This window comes from Miniopterus natalensis, chromosome 16 (assembly GCF_054644295.1).
Source record: "Miniopterus natalensis isolate mMinNat1 chromosome 16, mMinNat1.hap1, whole genome shotgun sequence".
Taxonomy (NCBI): domain Eukaryota; kingdom Metazoa; phylum Chordata; class Mammalia; order Chiroptera; family Miniopteridae; genus Miniopterus; species Miniopterus natalensis.
In genome coordinates, this window is record NC_142096.1 from 33,314,578 (window position 1) to 33,334,974 (window position 20,397).

Consider the following 20,397-nt stretch of genomic DNA (forward strand, 5'->3'; position numbering starts at 1 on the left):
TGAACTCTCAGGTCTTTTTCAATGTAAAAGCAATTTACTTTGTTGTGCTTCTGGGACCTACACACTCCTCACAGCAGCAACCCCACTGTATATAGCCCACCCTGGGTGTACTTGACTGGCTGATGCTCATGCCAGTGCCTAACCCTCCACCCCCTTTATCTGGGCCTGTGTTATTTCTGGGAGCAAAAAGTTTGGCTTTGAGTTAAGCACCAAGGCATTGAGTTAACACGTTAAAATTCAAAGAGCACTGGATCTGTGGTCAGAATACTTGGGAAAGTTACTGACTCAACCTCAAGCTTTAGTATGCTCAGTTTCCTTATCTGTACGAAGGGAATGATCTAAATTTTGAGCTCTTAAGGTTGTTAAGAGGACCACATATAATGCAAGTGACCATCCTGTATAATCCATAAAACTATGCTCAAATGTAAGGGTTTAACCCTATGGCTCTGAGTATCTCATCTTTGGTTTTCTGTTTTCTAAATGCCTACTCACCAGAAGGCGATTCCATGTCTCTGTTCCACAACAGCATCTTACAAAGATAGTATGCCAAGCTTATCCTCTAAAATAAAAGCATGCTCATCAGAAGACAATTTGATTTTTAGGTTAATACCTGTCACAGTCTAGAAGATGTAATACACACACACAATGGAATGTCACTTGGTTATAAAAAAGAATGAAATCTTACTATTTGCGACAATATGGATGGACCTAGAGGGTGTTATGCTAAGTGGAATAAGTCAGACAGAGAAAGACAAATACCATATGATTGCACTTATATGTGGAATCTAAATAATAAAATAAACAAAATAAATGGAAACAAACTCATAGAAACAGAGAACAAACTGATGGTAGCCAGAAGGGAGGGGAGTTGGGGGCCTGGGTGAAAAAGATGACAGGATTAAGAAGTACAAATTGGCAGTTACAGAATAGTCCTGAGATATAAACTACAGCACAGGAAATATAGTCAATAATATTGTAATGACTATGTATGGTGCCAGCTGGGTAGTAGACTGATGGGGGGGGACCACTTTGTAAATTATATAAATGTCTAATCACTATGTTATACACCTGAAACTAATATAAAATAATATTAAATGTCAACTATGATTGAAAAATTAAAAATTAAACAAATGTAAAAAAAGGAGATTTCTTTATTGTAAGGTAGAAGCCCCAAAGGTTGAGACTACATTACTCTAGATAAATGGCTGAATTTGTATGTACAGTTTGTAGGTCCTGGTTCCTGTCTGTCTGATTAGTGGGGAAATAATGTGCCATTTCAGGCTGACACTGAGACTCAAGACTCAAATACCTATAAACTACCCTGGACCAGGTTAGCATCAGCTCCCAGGGGATACCAAAAAAAAAAAAAAAGAAAGAAAGAAACCAGGTCTGTTTCATATATATTTTTCCTTTCTATAGATTGTACCAGAAAAATATGAGGAATTTTTACTCTTTGGAGCATTTTTTGAAGCTACCATGATTGACCGGAGGATTGGAGATAAACCCATTAGCTTTGAAGTTTCTATTGGTAAGTTCAGTCAAGCACAGTGCCTGGCACATGACTGGGGCGGTGCAACCATTTCTTGAGTGAGTGAATTAAGGCCTTACATGCAAATGATAGCACTCAGAAAACAATGAATAATTCCTTGTCCTCTATTGTGTTGCTACATAAGGAATAGACTTCTTTTCATACTTCAAAAAATATATTAAGAGTATAGCTTGGGTTCAGACAGACTTGGATTACTATCCCTGGTTCTGTTACCCTTGGTTCACTTAGTTTTTCTGGGTCTCAGTCTCTTCGTCTGCAAAATAGGAATAATGATAACTTCTCCTAGAGCTGTCGAAGGGGTTTAATGAGTCAGCACAGGCAAAGTGCCATGCATGTAGCAGGTGCTGTTATTATAACTCCAAGCAATCCTTCTGGGCTGATACACATCCAGAGAAACCATTCCAAGAAAGGACTTTCCATCAGAGAAGGTCTTAGTCACATTTGGGAAGCTCTGCTTCAAAGAAAGAAAAGGAGATGAAATCCAGTTTATTTGTAACTTAAGTAGTTTTTACAAATGAGAATGGATGTGGATGACGCCTCATTGTCATTGTCAATCTTATTTCTTCGGTCTGACTATGCTCTTCCCACTTCATACTGAGATCTTATTTCCCTGCCCGGGGAGGACATGAACTTGGATCTCGCATGTCAAGCAGCCTGATTCTGCTTGTTGGCTGACTCCTGGCCCCCTCCCCTTGCTACTGCCCCTGCAGGTAATTTTGGGAACTTGATTGATGGAGGGTCCCATCACGGGAGTAAGAAGAAGTCAGCTGAATCAGCTGAAGACGCCCTTCCACTGCTGCAAGGAGGGGAAAAGGACACTGCCCAGGAGGCTGCCATCCCTATGGTCTCCACCACTCACCCGGAGAAGCCACTCGTGACAGAGGGGAACAGGTGGGAGATACAGCAGAACAACAGTTTCTGACCATGGGAGTCTGACCAATTTCTGGGACTGTTAGGTTCAGGTCTTCCCTAAAATCAGAAACAATTTTTTAAAATCTCAGTGATGGGAGCAAGCATAAATCGGGGTAACATGGTAAGTGCCACTCTACTGAATCCTTAGTTACATGTCAACAACTCTCCAAATGACACATCCAGGTACTTCTTTTAAGGGTAGAGCAATGATGATGATGATTATGATCAGATCTGAAGCTCCTTTTATTCTGTAACTTTGATGCATAACAAGGTAGGAAGGTCAGAGTTTAAAAATTCAATCCAAACCCTATTAACAGTTATTATATTCATCTGAGTTCTGTGCTGTTATGTAAACTCAATTTAGTGGCATTATTGAATACATCTTTTCTTATTTTATTGCCACAGTCCAACTGAAGAACTCAGAAAACAATTGTTAGCCACCACAAAAGACTATTTCAGGAAACAGCCGGGGCACCTACATGTACCCTCACTGATCTCGAATCCATGTAAAATTACAACATGCAAAGAGAAGTAAAATTATAAAATTCTATCTTAAGAAAATGGTCCAAGCACTAACCAAGTGATCTGAGAATAAGGGAAGACCACACTTCGTGAGAGTCCTCTGTGCTCTGAGCCTTGTGCTGTGCGTCAGGGCGTCATGATCCGCAGGGATTCTCACAAGAGAACGTTGCTCTTCTCATTACATGCGAGGAGACTGGAACCACATCACCAGCGCTCTCCACTCTCTGCTCTGCTCCGTGTAGACTCCCCCTGGGCTCTGACCCATGGCCTCCTGACCACTGTTGGGAAGCGAGGACTCACAATTCCCCAGACACCTTCTTTCCTGAGCAGCAGATCCAAACGCCTCCACTGGGTGTCCCATAAATTATTCAGCAGGCTCATCGCCTGCACAGAGAACGCTGCTCTCTTCCTATCTTTCCCACCGCGTAGGCTGGTCCTCCTGCCCTCTGAGTCCTTTCAGCCACAAAGTTGTCAGTTGTTCCCTTTGTCCTTTCTACCCACATCCATTGTCAGCGATGAAGTCTGGTCGATCCTGGCTCTTAAGTATTTCTCATATCTGTTGCCATTTCTTTAATTCTGGAAGTTGGCATCTTCATCTGGATTATTTTAAACACCTTCTTCTTGGTCTGGATATTCTTTAAGAAATTTACCAAACTATCTACCTGAACCAGTGACTCCCCTAATTGACATCATCCGTTGGCAACCAGTGGCTTTCAGGGTAAATTTCAGAAGCCGAAACTTGGTTATTCGACCTCCAGTTACTTGTCTAACATCATCTTCAGTCACTCCCCAAACCCCGTTTCCTCCAGCCATACAATGGCCCTGGCGGTTTCCCAAACTGCTGCTTCTGGTTTTTCTAAACAAGCTCGTCCCTTTGCCAGGCAACAAATCCCCTCCTCAGACCTGCTGGCTCCCATTAACCTTCAAGATGAAGACCAAGCTCCCTTTCCTGAATCCCAAGTCTGGTTTGGACTTTGCACTCTCCTCCACGGAGCTGAGGACACTGTGTGAAGATGTGTTCACTTGTCTGTGACCCGTTGGACTGTGAGCACTCTGAGGGCAGGACCTGCGCTAGCCCCCTGTGTAGCTGCTCATCTCTGAGCCTGACCCATAGTAGGTGCTCATAACTGTTTCTGAATGAGTTAAGGAGTTACTCTAAGTGAGTTGGGCACAAGGTACTATGGAAGCAGAGAGAGGAGGGTGGGTGACTACCCTGCTTGGGGAGGAGGTGAAGAGTTGGAAAGGCCACAGCAAAGGTGACATCTAAAGGATCAAAGGGGGCTTAAGGATGGAGAGAAAGTGGGACAAAGTAGGAAGGAGTAAGTGAAAATAATCTTAGTTGTTGCCCTCATTTGTGAGCAAGCCCTGTGTTTTCTAAATCCTGTCTGTCTCATGTACCACCTTCCCCCTCCCATGGACCGCTTTCTGCCTCCCATGGACCACTTTCCCCCTTCTCATGGACCACCCTCCCCCTCCCATGGGGGCCTTTTTGGGGCCCTTTTTTGGTTCCCTGGCAGCCATACTTGGCTGTCAATCCTCCTTTACACACACCAAAAACCCTCCAAATTTCCCAGCTCTTTAATTGCTTCTCTGCATTTTTAAAACCGAGGACATCAATGAGTGGATCCTATAGCGGGATCTGAAGCTCTTCTCTGAGGCTAAACAGAAGTATTCTGCATCCTTTCACTGGAACCAGGCAGCAAGAACACCTTCCACTTTTTTGGACTAGCCTATTGGTGACTATTGGTGACAGTGTCAGGGAATATAGTATGGGAAGGGCTAGAGAGGAGATAAGAGGTCTCAAGGCACCCTTGGCTGGACCTCATATTAGTGCTGGCCAGCTGGCTCGAGGAGACCAAAATAAGTCATGCTGGTGTCTTGGGGCTTTCTGTATATTTCTCGGTCACTACGTGGAAGTTCTGTCCACATAGTGGCAAGCTAGAGTGGCAGCAGCTGAACTGAAAGATCCTATATCTATAAGAGACCCCTACACATATGTGCACACACATGTGCACACAGACACACACACACACACAATTTATTTGTCTATTGCCTCCAATAAAATACCACCTTGTAAAGGGTGGTTTAGCAGGGCACTTAAAACCACCGTGTGCTTGCTCTAGGCTTTCCCTTTTCGCAAAGCACATGCATTCACATGTAATTTGTGTTTTGGTCTGGAGCTCAGGAATGAGATCGGAGCACAAGACACCTAATGATGGGTCACTTGATTTTCAGGATTCCAGGCCTACCCTTGCCCAAAGTCATAAGGCTGGTCCTGTGTCAGGGCAGCCATTCAAACTGGCAGTCTTCTCTTTCCACTGGCAATGTGATGTCGTCCCATCTGCTGCCCTCCATCTGCACTGTAATTTACCTGAGGAACCATAGCATCCTGGTCCATGCAGACCCAGTAAGACCAGGAGGACCCTGGGAACCAAAGCACAAAGGCCTTAAACATCATTAGCACAAAATAATCCAAACCAAAGAAACCTTGGAACAAAGCACAAACATTGAGAGGGAATTTATTCAGTGGCAGGATTCTCAGTGTAATCATTTTAAAAAGAGATAAAAGAGCAGTTTGGTTCTAACCTCTTTTCTTTCTTTTTCTTTTTTTTTTTTCCTTGCTGTAATAACAATCTGAGTTTCTGCCAAGAATCTATTTGGCTTCTCTTCTCAATGGATACCTGCTGGCTTATTTTCTGCAGAACAGATCATGGGGCATGATCTCCAAAAGAAATCTGGGTTGGAGAGCTTTAAAGAACTATCATGCATTCCTCCAGGCTAAAGTTCTCATTAGCTTTTTGGAATAGAAACAAAGCTTCCCCTCTCCCCTTCTCTCTCTCTCTCTCTCTCTCTTTCTCTCTCTCTCTCTCTCTCCTCTCTGTCTTATAAATGAGTGACTCCAAACACTGTCTACATTTATCAGGGCCATCTGCCTTTCCCATGATGCTCATTCCAAGAAATTTGCTTTGGCCTTCCTTCCACATTTCTTTTTACACAGACCTGAGTGTTTGTGGGAAAATTACATGGGGCTTGAGTGGGGAAACCTAGTTAAAAATATAGCTGTCATGAGGCAGGGAACTTCAAGTTTTTGCTACAACCTCTCTCACCTCACACCTGCCTTCATTCCCATCCCTTTCCTACTCAGGAACTGAAATTTATAAATTATTTCCTTCTTTCCTATCTTCAAGCTCATCCTGATAACTGTCTTTTTCTCAGCAGCATTTAAGCCTACCCAACTGTCACCCTCAAAATTCTCTTTGGCTCTACATTTCCCCTTCTAGCTACCTCGACATCCCTCTCGTCACTTCTTAACCAAATGAGTCACCTACGTTACTAGCACTAATGCCTGGTAACAATAAATATTAGATGGATGGATGGATACATGGATGTGTGGATGGGTGGGTGGATGGATAGATGGATGAAATACTGATGTTTAGTTTGAGGCATATGCCTTCAACCTCATTAATAATATTACCCTCTTACATTTCTCTAGCAGTTTCAGTTTATGAAACACATTTACATCTGTTACCTCCAGTGACCCTTACACAGGGCTTCCATATAGACATTAAAAGAAAAATGTTTGTTTTCCCCCCTTCTTTCCTCTCTCAGTTTAAAACCTTCCTCCCTGTAGAAGGCTTGCCTGTAAATCTTGCCCTCTGGTGATCATTTCTAAGTTTTCCCTGGGTCTGATAGCAGTAGCTGTTAGTACCTCTCCATTGTAGCCACATAACTATTCATTGTTTATTGTTCATGAGTCCCCAAGTATAGTCTAAGGGTGAAATTAATAGTAGTTTGATAGTTTGTCACCACCCCTCACCCACCCCACATAGAACATATGAAACATGAACGTGTAACTGGAATTGCCTGGAAAACACTGATTGCCAGCTAATGTCCAGGCCCAATGTGTTTTCACAGAAATTACAACTACTTGCCGTTTGAGGCCAAGAAGCCTTGTGTCTACTTCATCAGCTCCTGGGGAGACCAGACGTTCAGGCTGTACTGGTCCAACATGCTGGAGAAAATGGCAGACCTGCTGGTAGGTGGCTGACAGGTGACGGATTTGAACATCGGGAAGCTGGAGGTAAAAGGAACTTTTTAAAATCCACCCAGTAGAAGGTCCTGACCTCAGTTTAAATGCAAGTAAGTTGAGGTTATTGCATTTGGAGGACTCATGGCTCCTTCTACCACATGGACCCAGGGGAATGCGAATACATTTTACAAAATCCCTGGACTGTAAATCAAACTATCTGAATTCAGATCCCTGCTCTGCTTCTTACTGGTGCAGGACCTAAGGTAGGCTGTTTTCCTAACCTTCAAAGGGCAGGGAATTGATAGCCTTCTCACAAGATTGATAGACCTGGGCCTCAATGAATGTAAAAGCCTAGGTCCCTAACACTGTGCAGAGTTTCCTACAAGATTAGGCCCAAATCCAGTTAAGAAAAGGAAGGTGCCGAGTCAGCACACACCTCTCCCGGTTCAGGCACAAGAAATCGGGGAAATCTTCCTTCATTTCTAAAACAAAAACTAGGTAAATATTCTTTCGGGGGTGTTATAATCAGTATCTTCAGTACAATGTCTCATTCCCACCTCTCCCCTCTCCACGTCTGTGGTTTGTTTTCAGGAAGAAAGTATAGAAGAAGTGAAAGAATTGATCAAGATTTCAGAGAAGGCACCAGAGGAGAAAATGAAGACTGTGCTCAATGACTTCATCAGTCAAAGCAGGTACCAGCTGGCCCGTGGGGTGCTGAGACTTATGCAGAATTGGCTTTTAATTATCTTAGAAAGTAGTTAATTTACATGCATTCAGATGGGCATTTCGTAGAGTTCCATCCTTCTTTATTTTGTTCGGTAATTTGGCTGGCACTAGTGGGACTGCTGTTGCTTCCTGAAACATTAACAGCTAAAACATAAAGCAAAGGGGGAAAGAAAAGAGAAGATAAAAAAGGCTTACTGGTGAGGCTCTTTATGAAACAAGAAAAATGCCAGCAGTGCCCTGGCTGGGTGACTCGGGCTGTTGGAGTGTCGTCCCACACACCAAAAATGTTGTGGTTCGATCCCCGATTGGGGCACGTGTGGGAGGCAACCAATCGAGGTTTCTCACATCAATGTTTCTCTCTCTCTCCCTCCCTTCCCCTCTTTCTAAAATCAATAAACATATCCTCGGGTGAGGAGAAAAAAAAGAAAAATGCCAGCAGTGGGAGTGCCCAGTATGGTTCTTGTACTTGGTAGATACTCAACAATTACATTGACCATGAGATAGATAAGTTATATCAAATACTGTTTAATAGAATTTGGCATATAACACATTAATAAGAACCAGTTAATGACTCTTTTTTTAGGAGGTGAACAATACAATCAAAGATTCAAAAATATGGCATCAGTTACTCATTACTGAGTAACAACCCTCAAATTTAGTGACTTACCATGGTATTTATTATCTCACGGTTCTGTGGGCCCTGAGTCCAGGTGTGGCATAGCTGGGTCCTTTGCTCAGAGCCTCTCACGGACGGTAGTCAGGGCATTGACTGGGTTATCTCAAGGCTCAGCTGGGAAGGATTTGCTTCCAAGATCACTCCTGTTGTTATTTGCAGAATTCAGTTCTTCACGGACTGTTGGGTTGAGGACTTCAGTTCCTTTGTAGTGGATGGTTAGTCATCAGCCTCAATTCCTTGCCACGTGCGCTTCTCCAACCTACCTCTCAGGATATGATAGCTGACTTCATCAGAGTGAGCAAGCTAAGAGTCACAGTCTTTTCGGACCTAATCTTGCGAGTGACATCCCATCCCATCCCTCTTATGAGCAAGTCACTGGGTCCAGTGCACTTTCGAAGGGAGAGGGCTATATAATGACAAGAATAGTAGGAGATGGAGCTCTCTGGGGGTCATGCTAGATCTACCTACCACATAAGGAAGTGCTAACACTAATTCTTGAAATTTATTAAGACTGGAGCAAAAATGAGAATCTGTCATAATGGAATTAATAGAAAAGGGGTGGAGATTCAGTTGCTGGAAGGCAAAAGTTAGTAGTGAAATTCTGGTGTTCTGTTTTATAAGTTCTGGCTTTCCTAATCTCTCAACTACCCGAGCATTTTTACTTAAGAAAAGAAAAGATATGTAGTTTTTTCTTTCTATGTTAATTTCTTTCTTGTTTTTCATTGTAGAAGCATTATTTATCGGTGCTACTCCTGCTGTGAGCCGAGTGCCACCTGCAATTCCTTTTAAGCATCTTTTTTTAAATGCATTTTTATTTCATTTAAAAAAATATGTTTTTATTGATTTGAGAGAGAGAGAGAGAGAGAAACATCATCAATTGGCTGCTCCTTCATGCCCCCTACTGGGGTTGGAGACTGCAACCTGGGTATGTGCCCTGACTGGGAACTGAACTGGCGACCTTTTGGTGCATGGGGTGACACTCAACCCACTGAGCCACACCACCAGGACTCCTTTTAAGCATCTTTAAAAAGCTTTATGATCTCATATTTTTAGAAACTGTTTGCAGGCAAATTAATAATTCATTAACTTTTCTATGTTGGGTGTTATTTGGAGTAATAATCATTCTCCTTTCAAGTTTATAATCAATTGAAAAACATATTCATGAGGGTTAAATAGAGATGAAAACGTTTGTTTTATATTTGGAAAACCTGGATTTGAGAAAGTGGCTTGGACCTGAGTTCTTGGTGGGCTTGCTGGTCCCCCAGCCCATTTGTGGTTGAGCAGCTGGCCTTTGGGGTTTCCCCTCCGAAGGGACAGACCATTTGTCACATGAAGGTGAGGACACTGCCCACAGCTAGCAGCAGGGTGGGTCTGAAAGACAAAGAATGGACAGAAACATGCGCTGTGGTCATTTCCCTGATTTTGATGAGGAAATAAGTTATTTTTCCCCAGGGAAGAAGAAGAGAGGTGAGAAGTCAGGGTGTGCCCCATATCTTCTTGGGCTGCTGCATCCTAGGAGGGGAGGGAAATGAAATTCCTTGTGCCTCTAGGAAAGGTAGATGTGTGAAAACAGACTCTTTCCTCCAAATATCATGCTTTTAATTCTTTTTAAAAATTAAGAGAAAATGTAACTTGTCGAGTACGTGCAAAGAGAATTTCTGATGAGGCCTCCAATCGCAACTGGCAGAGCACTGGGGGGTACGGCACCTTAGACTCACCCTTTTATTTATTTATTTTTCATCATAGAGGCACTACCTGCTCATCTTACAAAGAAGAAAAATGCAGGGATGTATAAAGTAAAAGCTTTCTCAACTCTTTCTCTAATCCCACTCTCCAGAGAGGAGTTTGATTTGTCCTTCTGGATTTTCTCCTGTGCATTTGCAAACACACACATCCATAAAAATACTATCTTTCTTCACAGACGATAGCACACACTTTGTTCAGCAGGCTGCCTTCTCGCTCAGCAACACGTCACTGGCATCTTTCTATAGTAGGACCTGACAGTCACCCTCATGGACCTATCCATGATTCGTGTCAGCTGCAGGCCCTGTTATTGAAGCTGTTGCCATTTATTTGCTCCCGTAAACAATGCCATAGCAAGGATTACTGTGGAAATGTATTCTTATAAAATTTTTCAGTTATTTTTGAAGGATAGAATTCTAGTGTAATTTTTGCATTAAATTATATAGACATTTAAATGTTGACGAGTGCTGTCAGGTCGCCTCCTATACACTGTGACAGCGTATTCTTTATTTCTGCTGTGTCATCCTTCATTTCTGGCTGGTTGTTTTTCATGGTTTCCATATCCAATACTTTCAGCAATAAAGGTAAATTTTAAAAAACATCATAACAATTTACCTGCTCCTAAAATAATGGAGGGGAGTGAGAGCATCCCCACATTCATCAACCTTGACTACTATTGAAGTTTTAATAGATAAAAATGGTATTGCATTTAAGTTAATGCTAATTAGGACAATATCTCATTTCTCCAATTAAAGCCGTGTATATTTCTTCTTCAATTGCATTCATAACCTTTACCATTTTCCTATTGAACACATTTTTAATTTCATCCCTCGAAATGTTACTACTCAGTCCTTTGTATAGTTTTTCACATGTGAAGACACATCCCAGTATTGAGTCTAAGATATTTGTTTTACAGACAAATTTTCAGGAACCTTTTTGTGAGTGTTATATTTGTAAGATGAAGGAAAACTGTTTTATTTTGTGGTTGTTGTTAGGAACTTGGGCAGCAGTTGCAATAAATATGAGTGAAAGAAACTGGAAAACAAACATCTGCTCCCCATGTGAGGTCTGGGCATCATTTTTCCCAGATAAGAAAAGATTCTCATTTTGTCCCTTAGAAAAGTTAGTGCGTCATTGCCTTATCCTAAATGAAAGATCTTGGTTTTGTGGCTTCACTGACTTTGTCATTGTACTACAGGAAGTATATTTGCAAATCTCTGGAATTATATAAATGGATTGTCACTGAGCAGGTTTCAAAATTGTCCTTCTCTTCCAGTGCCTTTATCTCTGAAGCAGAAAAAAAGCCCAAGATGTTGAACCAAACCACTTTAGATAAGAAACGACTTACTCTCTGTTGGCAGGAACTGGTATGTGAAAATCTATTTATACTTTGAAGAGAATTGAAACGTACTTTAAAAATAAATTCATGGATGAGGCATGAGGATATGGTTCTCAAGGTTATACGTTTGCATGATGCAGAGACATGAATGAGCAGGGAATATGTGGGTGAGTTGGAAAGGAACTAACATTTACTGAACATTTACAAGAATGAGCTAGAAGCCCACCAGTCCTACATCCTACGCTGATGGATTTCCCCTTGTTTATTTTCTTGGTATTTTTATTCTGTCAAAGACTATAGATTCTTTCACAAGCTGAGAGATCAAAAACAACAACAACAAAACAAATGACTGTTCTTCCTCTTCTTGGTTTCCTCCCATTAAGAACTGTGTTAAAAGTTGTAAGCACTTCTTGGAGTGGTGCATATAGACAATGGAATATGATTTGGCCACAAGACAGAACGAAACCTTGCCATCTGCAACAGCATGGATGGACGCGGAGGGTATTACACTGAGTGAAATAAGTCAGACAGAGGAGACAAATGCCAGATGACTTCACTTGTATGTGGAAGCTTAAAAAATAAATAAATAAATAAATAAATAAATAAATAAATAAATAAGCAGAACAGAAACAGACTCGTAGATACAGAGAACATTTTGATGGCTGCCAGAGGGTTGGGTGAAAAAGGTGAAGGGATTTAGAAGTACAAATTAGTAGTTACAGAATAGTCATGGGGATGTCAAGTACAACATAGGGACTACAGTTAATACTATTGTAATAACTATGTATTGTGTCAGATGGGTACTAGATTTATCAGGGTGATAGCTTCATAAGTTGTGTAAATGTCTAATCATAGGGTTGTACACCTGAAACTAATATAAGTTTAGTTTACTGTAATTGAAAAATAAAAAATATTTTTTAGAAGTTGTAAGCACTTCTTGAGAACAGGGGCTGTAGCTGGCCCCCCCCCCCCCCCCCCCCGGGTGTCCTGGAGGCCCTGCATGGTGCTGGATGCCTTACAGATGCTCAGACCCTGCTGAATGATGGATGACTGAGAAATGCCAGACCAAGTCAGACCCTGGCTTCTCTCACTTGCAAACTTCAGTTCCAGCAGTGGCACCAAGGGACATTTTATATGAGGCCATGACCATTCTGCAAAGAACAATTACTCAGTGTTTGACTGGCCAGGGCTATTTTAAAGACGTGAGTGGGGCCCGGAGAGATTAAATGATTTTTTTCAAGGTCACAGCTAGTTAATAATAGTCTAGAGACTAAAACTCAAGTCTCAAAACTCCTGGCTCACCCTTCTTTGCAGAAAACTAAATGAAGTTTTGTGTGCTCATTTTGTGTACTCCGAGTGAGGCCAGATTCCCACCATATAGAAAATCTTCTTGGCCCAGTTCTTCTTCAGCACCTTTGATGGCCCTTCCCTGTCTCCCCAGTGTCATCCACTACCTACTGCCCACGGCACTCTGGTGTCTTCTCCGTGTCTGACAGTCCTTGGCCTGACAAGTCCATGATTCCAATGTCTCTGCAGTGGCCCAACTCTACCTCCTCACCTGCAGACCTGTATTTCCAGCCTCCTGTGGACACGTCCCCTGCTTGTCTGACTCAATACACATATCCCACGCAACCCATCATCTTCCCACCTAAGCTTGCTTCCAGTTCTGTTTTGGCACCACCAGCTACACTTGTTGCTCCACCCAGAAGCCCACGAATCAATTTCAGATACTTACCTCTCACCCTAAACAGTCAGTTGGACCCCAGGCCTTGTTGATTCTGCCCCTTAAAGACTCTGGAACTTACTCTGCTTCATCCCCAGACTCACTGCTAAACTGAGGGCCTTAGTGGCTCTGGCCTAGACTATGGCTGTAGTCTTCCTTCATTCATCTCCCCCACCACAGCCAGAGTGGGCTTTCTAAAACACCAACCTGACTAGAGTGCTATGGCTTAAAGCATTCACTGGACACCTTAATCATTCACAGGACAAAGTCCAGATTTCTTACAGATGATGTACAGGGCTGTCTGCTGAGAATATAGGGTAAGAATAAGGCAGAGGCGGTCCCTGTCCTAACAAAGTTTCCAGTTTAGTGGAGAAGACAGAGATAAAGGTAAACAACAGTTAAATAAAATTCATTAGAGGTTATGGTGATGAAGGAAGTCTTAAAAGGCCATGCAATGCAGTGGTGACATTTAAGTTGAGACAAGAGAGGAAACCAGCTCTGCAGAGTCTAAGAAGAACATTTGAGCAAGAGGAAACCCCCAGCACACCAGTCTTGAGATATGAACCCCAGCTGGCATGTTTCCGGGCCTCCTGAGGATCGGTGTGCCTGGGCACAATGAGTGACACGCTGCGGGAGGAAGGAGGGACAGGCAGGGCCAACTCGCACGGCTTTTTCCCTAAGCGCCCAAATGTGGGCTGAGCGAATGAATCAGAGTAAACACTTTCGGGTGTTTCAGTCACTCGTATTGAGTTCCTTGGCGGCATCTCTCAAATGCTGCCACCTTGGTTTGGAAGCATCCACCAGGCCTCTAGAAAGAGGTGGTGAGAACAGTAACTAAGGACTTGGACTCTGGGCTCAGCTAGAGGCCAACTCCTGCTGTGTGTCTCAGAGCTGCGTTACTCTACTTCCCCAGCTGTCAAATGGGAATAATAGTACCTACCCCGGTTGCTATGGTTGCTATGAGGATTAATGCAGCAGCTAGAACATTGCCCAGCACAGAGTAAGAGCTCAATACATTTCAGCTGCTATTATTATAGTTGTTGTCAGTATCAGAAAACCTAGATTCAGGTCTCGTCTACCAGAGCCATGGGACCTCGACAAACTTCTGACTTTTCTGGGCCTCAGCTTCTCATCTGTCAGAGGGAAGTGAGATGATATTCACTGCCTCGATACTCCTGTGAAAATTCTATTAGATGGGCAGCAACAGCCCTGAAACAGCCCCATGAGTGGCTCAGCATGGAGCTTACGAACACCTTCAAGATCCTCCGGATTTCTAGAAAGATCTGCACTGATTCTTGTCTTGTTTTAGGATGCGATGGCAAAGAAGGCCAAGGGGATCATTCAGCAGCAGAAGAAAAAGTTATCACTCGATGAAATGATTCATGAAGCTCAAAATTTTGTGGAAAAAATCCGCTTTCTTGTGGACGAGGTAACCAACTCTAATAGTGACCCTCATTTGGAAGATTAGACTGGGTGTCTTCCCAGTGAGGTTTCATAAGGATGAAAGACAGAGCAGTATTGTCTCCTGCACCCTGCTGAGCTGAGCGGGCACTATTAGTTTAGGGGTGAAAAAGGAGATTTTAGAGTTAAGCCAAACATCTATAGCTTTATTGATTTTTTTTTTTTTAAATGAAGCTTGTGTATTCAGCAGGAATAAAAAGCATGTCCCTTAATGGGCTCAAGACAAGTCAAAATTAGTACAGATCTTTGGTAAGTTTTCAAATTGGACTGAAACTCATGCCCAGTAAAGGTCCAATCAGCTTCTCATTTTTAAGTTAGTCCTAACCAGTATCTTCTGGTGACTTCTAGAATGATCTAAAATGGCCCTTATATTTGCTCTGTCAGACACAGTGTTTTGTGTGTGAAGGTTGCAGAAAGAGGTACAGGTTTACTGCTTCTGTCATTCTCAAAGTTTATTTCTTGCTGTAAATCACTTATTTTCTGAAGGCATAAAGAGCACTGAGGCAGGCAGTCATTTTAGTAGATGCAGGGGTTTAATAAACACCCAGAACGTTCAAACCAGGCATCAGGGCTTCAGGTCTGTGACCGACCAACCCTGTGACCAGGAAAGTGTCCACAGGGATGTTTGTTTCCATATCAAGGGAGAAGGGATACCCGATGAGGGCGCCAGTTATATCAGGGTGTTAATGGATTCAAAATACAGAGCATCTGCTTGCAGCCCAGGAATAGTGAAGCCTGGTTTATGACAATATGCTTCTCTTTTGTTTCGGTAGCTACGTGGGCTCAGAAATGTACATTTCAAACATTCATAACATAATGCGCCTCTTGGCAGAGGATTCTGCAATTCCTACATTGACTAGCTCAATTCTAAAGTCTAATTTTCTGTGCAGTTTAGTCAAGTTTCTCCCGAATAACCACGTGACATGGAGCTAAAATGCTTACAATTATATTTTAGGTCTAAAGTCCCTGTGGAATTGTTTCCTCTTCCAAGAGTAAATGGAAAGACGTTCATAGAGTTTTGTTTTTTTATTTGAAGATTCTAGAAATGTTACCTGGTTCTTAGGAGACCCAGTGCTTGAAGCTAAATCACCCTTACAAGATTGACCAAAAAATCCATGGGAAGGTGTGGAAAAGTTAAGTGTAGCTTAACTTGCTTGATGTGTTTTGAGTGCCTGGGTGGGTTAAATCACAGAATTTGCAGAAGGGGGACTGTTTCAGGATAGGAGAACTCCGGACGTGCACTTGTTAGACACCAGCCTGTCAAACCCATTCCCCTGCATTCCTGCAGCCACAGCACACCATCCCTGATGTCTTCCTCTGGATGCTCAGCAACAACAAGAGAGTGGCATACGCCCGCATCGCCTCCAAAGACCTGCTCTACTCCCCCGTCAAGGAGCAGATGGGGAAATACTGTGGAACCATCAAAACTCATTTCCTCAAAGTAAGTCTGCACTATTTTTGACTCAAAGATGGGAAATCTCTGCTTTTCCTGGGTTGTTCAGCATTTTTAGTGCCTGTCCATATCTCTAACTCTCCCCTAAAACTTTCAAAGGTCTGAGGACAACTGGCATACCCTGCCCCCTCTTGATTTAAGTTGTGATTCTGCAGACTGTCTTGAGGCTGAATATTTTCCAATTACTGTATCGCCAGACACATATAAATTTTCTCTTTTAATCTAGTGAGTGCACCTCAAGGTTACTTTAATTTTTAGTTCTTTGATTACTAGGTAGAAGGAACATTTTTATATTGGTCACCTCTCTGCTTCTTCTCTTGTGTAATTTGTCCATGGCAGTTTTGTTTTGTTTTCTCACATAAGTTCATCTGTATTTTCAAAATTGATTTCAAAGAAAATTATAAGAGAAGGGGTTTATATTTCACAGAACTGCTATTTCAGGATTGCTGGTGGCTTTAAATTGTAAAAATATGATAGTCTTTTCAACTTGAGTCCCTGCACCCTTTATAAAGACAGGGTCCCCCAATGCCTCATGAGTGGACACCCATAAGAAAAATCTCTGGATGGATTCTACTGTCTCTAACTTAAGGTTTGAGACTTTCTTAGAAACCCTGGGTATTTTACCTCTACTACAAAGACATTTCTATCGCAGAAGTAGACTTGAGCAAATATGGAGAAAGAGTGGTCTGAAGGCTTAACACTCACTAATGACTGATTAACTTTTCCTAACTCTTACTAGACTATCCTGACAATTCTGGTTTGGATTTCTTGCTATAACATAATTATTCCCCTAATTCCCCAAAAGGAGGGTGAAAAGGTCAAAACCATGCCACGTGAAGGATGGATGGAGAGATAGCAATGCTTCAATGAGAAAATGTGATAGCATACTAGAGACCCTGAGTGTTTGTAGGGCTACGCATCACATGGACAGGCACATAAATAAGGCCGCCAGCAGCCAGGTTAGGGAGCCCCTGTGTGCCATCGGTGCTGGACTTTACTGCAGATGTGACTGTTAACTGTTGCAGGCAGAAGAGGCAGTGTGGGCTAATGGTTTAATTCTTGGGCTTTGAAATCAAGTGACTGTGGGTTAGAATTTGATTAGTTTGCTAGGGATGCTGTAACAAAATACCATGGAAAGGCTTAAACAACAGACATTTATTATTTCACAGTTCTGAAGGCTGGAAGTCTGAGGTAAGATGTCATTAGGGCCATGCTCCCTCTGAAGATGATAGGGAAGGATCAGTTCCAGGCCTCTCTTCTGGCTTCTAGTAGTTTCTTGGCTGTGGCAGCAGACTTCCCGTCTTCACAACCTGCTCCCTGTGTGTGTCTCTCCCTGCATGGTGTTCTTTTTAGAAGAGCCCTTCTCGAGTTCAACCTTATCTTAACTATATCTTTAATGACCTTATTTCCAAATAGTGTCATATTCTAAGGTATTGTGTTTGGACTTCAACATGAATTTTGAGGGAATGCAATTTAATCCATAACAGAATTCCAGGGCTAATATTTATTAGCTGTGTGACCTTGGGTAAGTTACTTAGCATTTCTGTGTCTCCTGGTCTTCAGTCAAGTGGAGGTGGCGTTGAGGGTTAAGTGGATAAACACATATACAGAACACAGAGTGTGCATCACCCAGAGTAATCACCCAATAAACACTGGCATTCAAGCAAATAGGCATCCAACGTCTAGAGGATGTTTCTGGAAGCGTGTGCCCCGTTCATATCCAGTGATGTGTTGGGGCTCTGTATGTTATTTTCTGTCATGTGTATAAAATGACTTTTAAACCCACCCCTGTAAAATTGTAACTGAAAAAGGAAATTTTTACCCAAGTTTTCACCACAAATATCAGGATTTTTTCTTCAGCTTTCTCCATCCAAGAAATTCTGAGATCACAAGAAACATTTATCTTAAAAACAGCAAATCATTTCCAAAGGCGCTATGCTAAAAATACTGCTCCCTCCTGAATATTTTGATGTATCCTGGCATTATGTAAAATTAGAACAAAGAACAGCTGTCAAATAAAGCCAGAGGGTAGACATAACTCAGGATTGAGAACCTTGGCTCACTTCTTTATCTATATTTTCCTTCTGCCATTGGGATTGCTTTGGGTGATAGCTTTGTGAATTTTGTTGAATTCAATTGTACCGACATGATAACACATCTTGATAAGATGATTCAGCAAAACTATTTTTAGTCCTGCTTTGATTGCCAACCCAGCTTTTAACTCACTCCCTCCACCTCCCTTTAGGCCCTTTTCTTCACTGAATTGGTAAATCTGAAAATAAAAAAGCAAGAGCTGCACCAGGGAGACAAAATCTTCACATACCTGCCACTTACTTCCGTGTATTAGCTGAGAATTCGGAAGTGCAGTAAGACAAAGGACAGAATGTAAATCTAAAAATCTCAGGCCAGAGTTTTCTCAAAGTTTATTATATGTAACACATGTCCTTTGAGTGGTTCCAACAACATTCCTTGTTCAAGCACATTTAGGAGGCTGCAGTTGAATCCCTCTCTTGGAGTTTCACAGTTCCCATGAAGGCTCTGAGAAGTCCTGCAGTCAGGAAACATCATTGACTTTTGCAACCCAAACTTGCCAATCTTATTCATCTAAAATAGCTATTTATAAATTTTTAGGGAATCTATGGTTCTTAGGGGCCCAGTTTGGGTAATATTCATGTAAGGGAATGAAGGTGACTCATCTGAAGACACATGGTTGAGCATTGGTAAATCTGTAATGGCAACCAGGCTTTCGTGGTCCCTGGTTCCATGATCTTTCTTTTTCTCTAAATTAAATGTATTCATAATGCTAATCAGCCCAACCCACCATCCCATAAAAGCCTGGGTCTTTCCCTTCAGTCTCATGCCCACAGTGCCCCTAGTGGCCGAAGGGCAGGAAAGGACATTCATTCATTACCAAAAGGAAACTCTTCCTGTGCACTTAGAGCCCAGCCAGAAGGGGATTCTCAACCTTCCTTTTCTTATTTCCTTGAGTCTCCTCTCTGTGCCAGTCTACCTGGCATTAGCTCTAGAGATCCCTTCTCACTCTCAAACCCATCTCTTCCCTGTCTTCTGCTCCATGCCCCTCAGCCTCTTCTTCTCAGGGCTCTAGTTTTCCATCCAGCTTTCCCCAGGATGTAGAAAATGGTGTCTGGGTCCTGCCACAGAGGGAAACCTCCACAAGGCAAACAGCTCCTTCTCTTACTAATATTGATCAAAATACTTCAACATAGTTCGTGTGAATTACCATCTTTCTCTCCCTTTTCTGACTTGCCAAGATTTCTCTTTCTTTTAAGCTGGCTGGCATTCACCAGGACCCCAAGGGAGGTGGGGTGGGGCATGGGAGAGGTGTAGACTGTAGCTTTCTGTCTCATGCAATTTTTATACATTGATGATCATAGTTTTTCAATGTACTTTTGCATTCTTTAATTATTTTTCTCTGTTTTCCCCCCCTGCCTTACCATGCTATTCTCAAAAAGGAAGAAGTCGTTATGTTTGGCTGGGCTACAGGGGCTCATGAGAGAGAGGAGGGTGGGGAAGAGGGGAGGCAGGGAAGGGCACACGCAGGCTGGAAATGCCTGTGAAGCTAAAACTGGGACGCTGCCACTGAAAGCACCCAGGGAGGTGCTCAATGATGCTGCGTGCGTTCCAACTTGGATACTTGAGCGAGATTCTGCAATTTCAATTTGTGTATTACACTTTGTTTTTAAAATTTATTTTTATTTTTAATTAAATTTATTGAGCTGACATTGGTTAATAAGATTACATAGGTTTCTAACGTATAATTCTATGATAGATGATCTATATATCGCATTTGTGTGCCCACCACCCAAAGTCGGATCTTCTTCTGTCAATTTGTGTATTTTTAAAAAGATGCATAACCCTGCAAACTTAAGAGTGCAACAGTGGTTCTTGTGTAACATCTTCACAAGATGTTAGCTGGGTTTTTGGTTCTAACCATGAACACACACACACACACACACACACGTTTTCATAGCAATAGAAGTGAATGATGGTCTTTGTCAATGCAACATAGTAAGTTAGGAGTCTTCGTACTTAAATACTTAAAACTGTGGCTGGTAGACCAGCAGGCTCATCACCAACAAAGAAATGCAGAATCTCAAATTCTTCCCAAGTCTTCCTGAGTCAGAATTTACATTTTAAACAGATGCCCAGGTAGTTCTCATGTACTGATACACATGTCAGTGTGTGAGGAGCACTGGCTAAGAGGATGGGTTCCGAACGAGGTATAGCAAGGTTGAGTCTTGG

At 42.3% G+C, this 20,397-nt stretch overlaps 1 protein-coding gene across 3 annotated transcripts in view; it reads left to right on the forward strand.

The window, feature by feature from the left end:
• The window catches only part of FER1L6 (fer-1 like family member 6), a 99,215-nt gene that overhangs the window by 27,750 nt on the left and 51,068 nt on the right, over positions 1 to 20,397 (forward strand). For all 3 annotated transcript variants that reach the window (XM_087825184.1, XM_087825185.1, XM_016215998.2), the window contains 7 exons: positions 1,420 to 1,528; positions 2,260 to 2,440; positions 6,899 to 7,019; positions 7,605 to 7,705; positions 11,435 to 11,525; positions 14,530 to 14,649; positions 15,970 to 16,122. In XM_087825184.1, the coding sequence (XP_087681310.1) occupies positions 1,420 to 1,528; positions 2,260 to 2,440; positions 6,899 to 7,019; positions 7,605 to 7,705; positions 11,435 to 11,525; positions 14,530 to 14,649; positions 15,970 to 16,122 (876 nt within the window). The remainder of the gene's footprint in view (positions 1 to 1,419; positions 1,529 to 2,259; positions 2,441 to 6,898; positions 7,020 to 7,604; positions 7,706 to 11,434; positions 11,526 to 14,529; positions 14,650 to 15,969; positions 16,123 to 20,397) is intronic.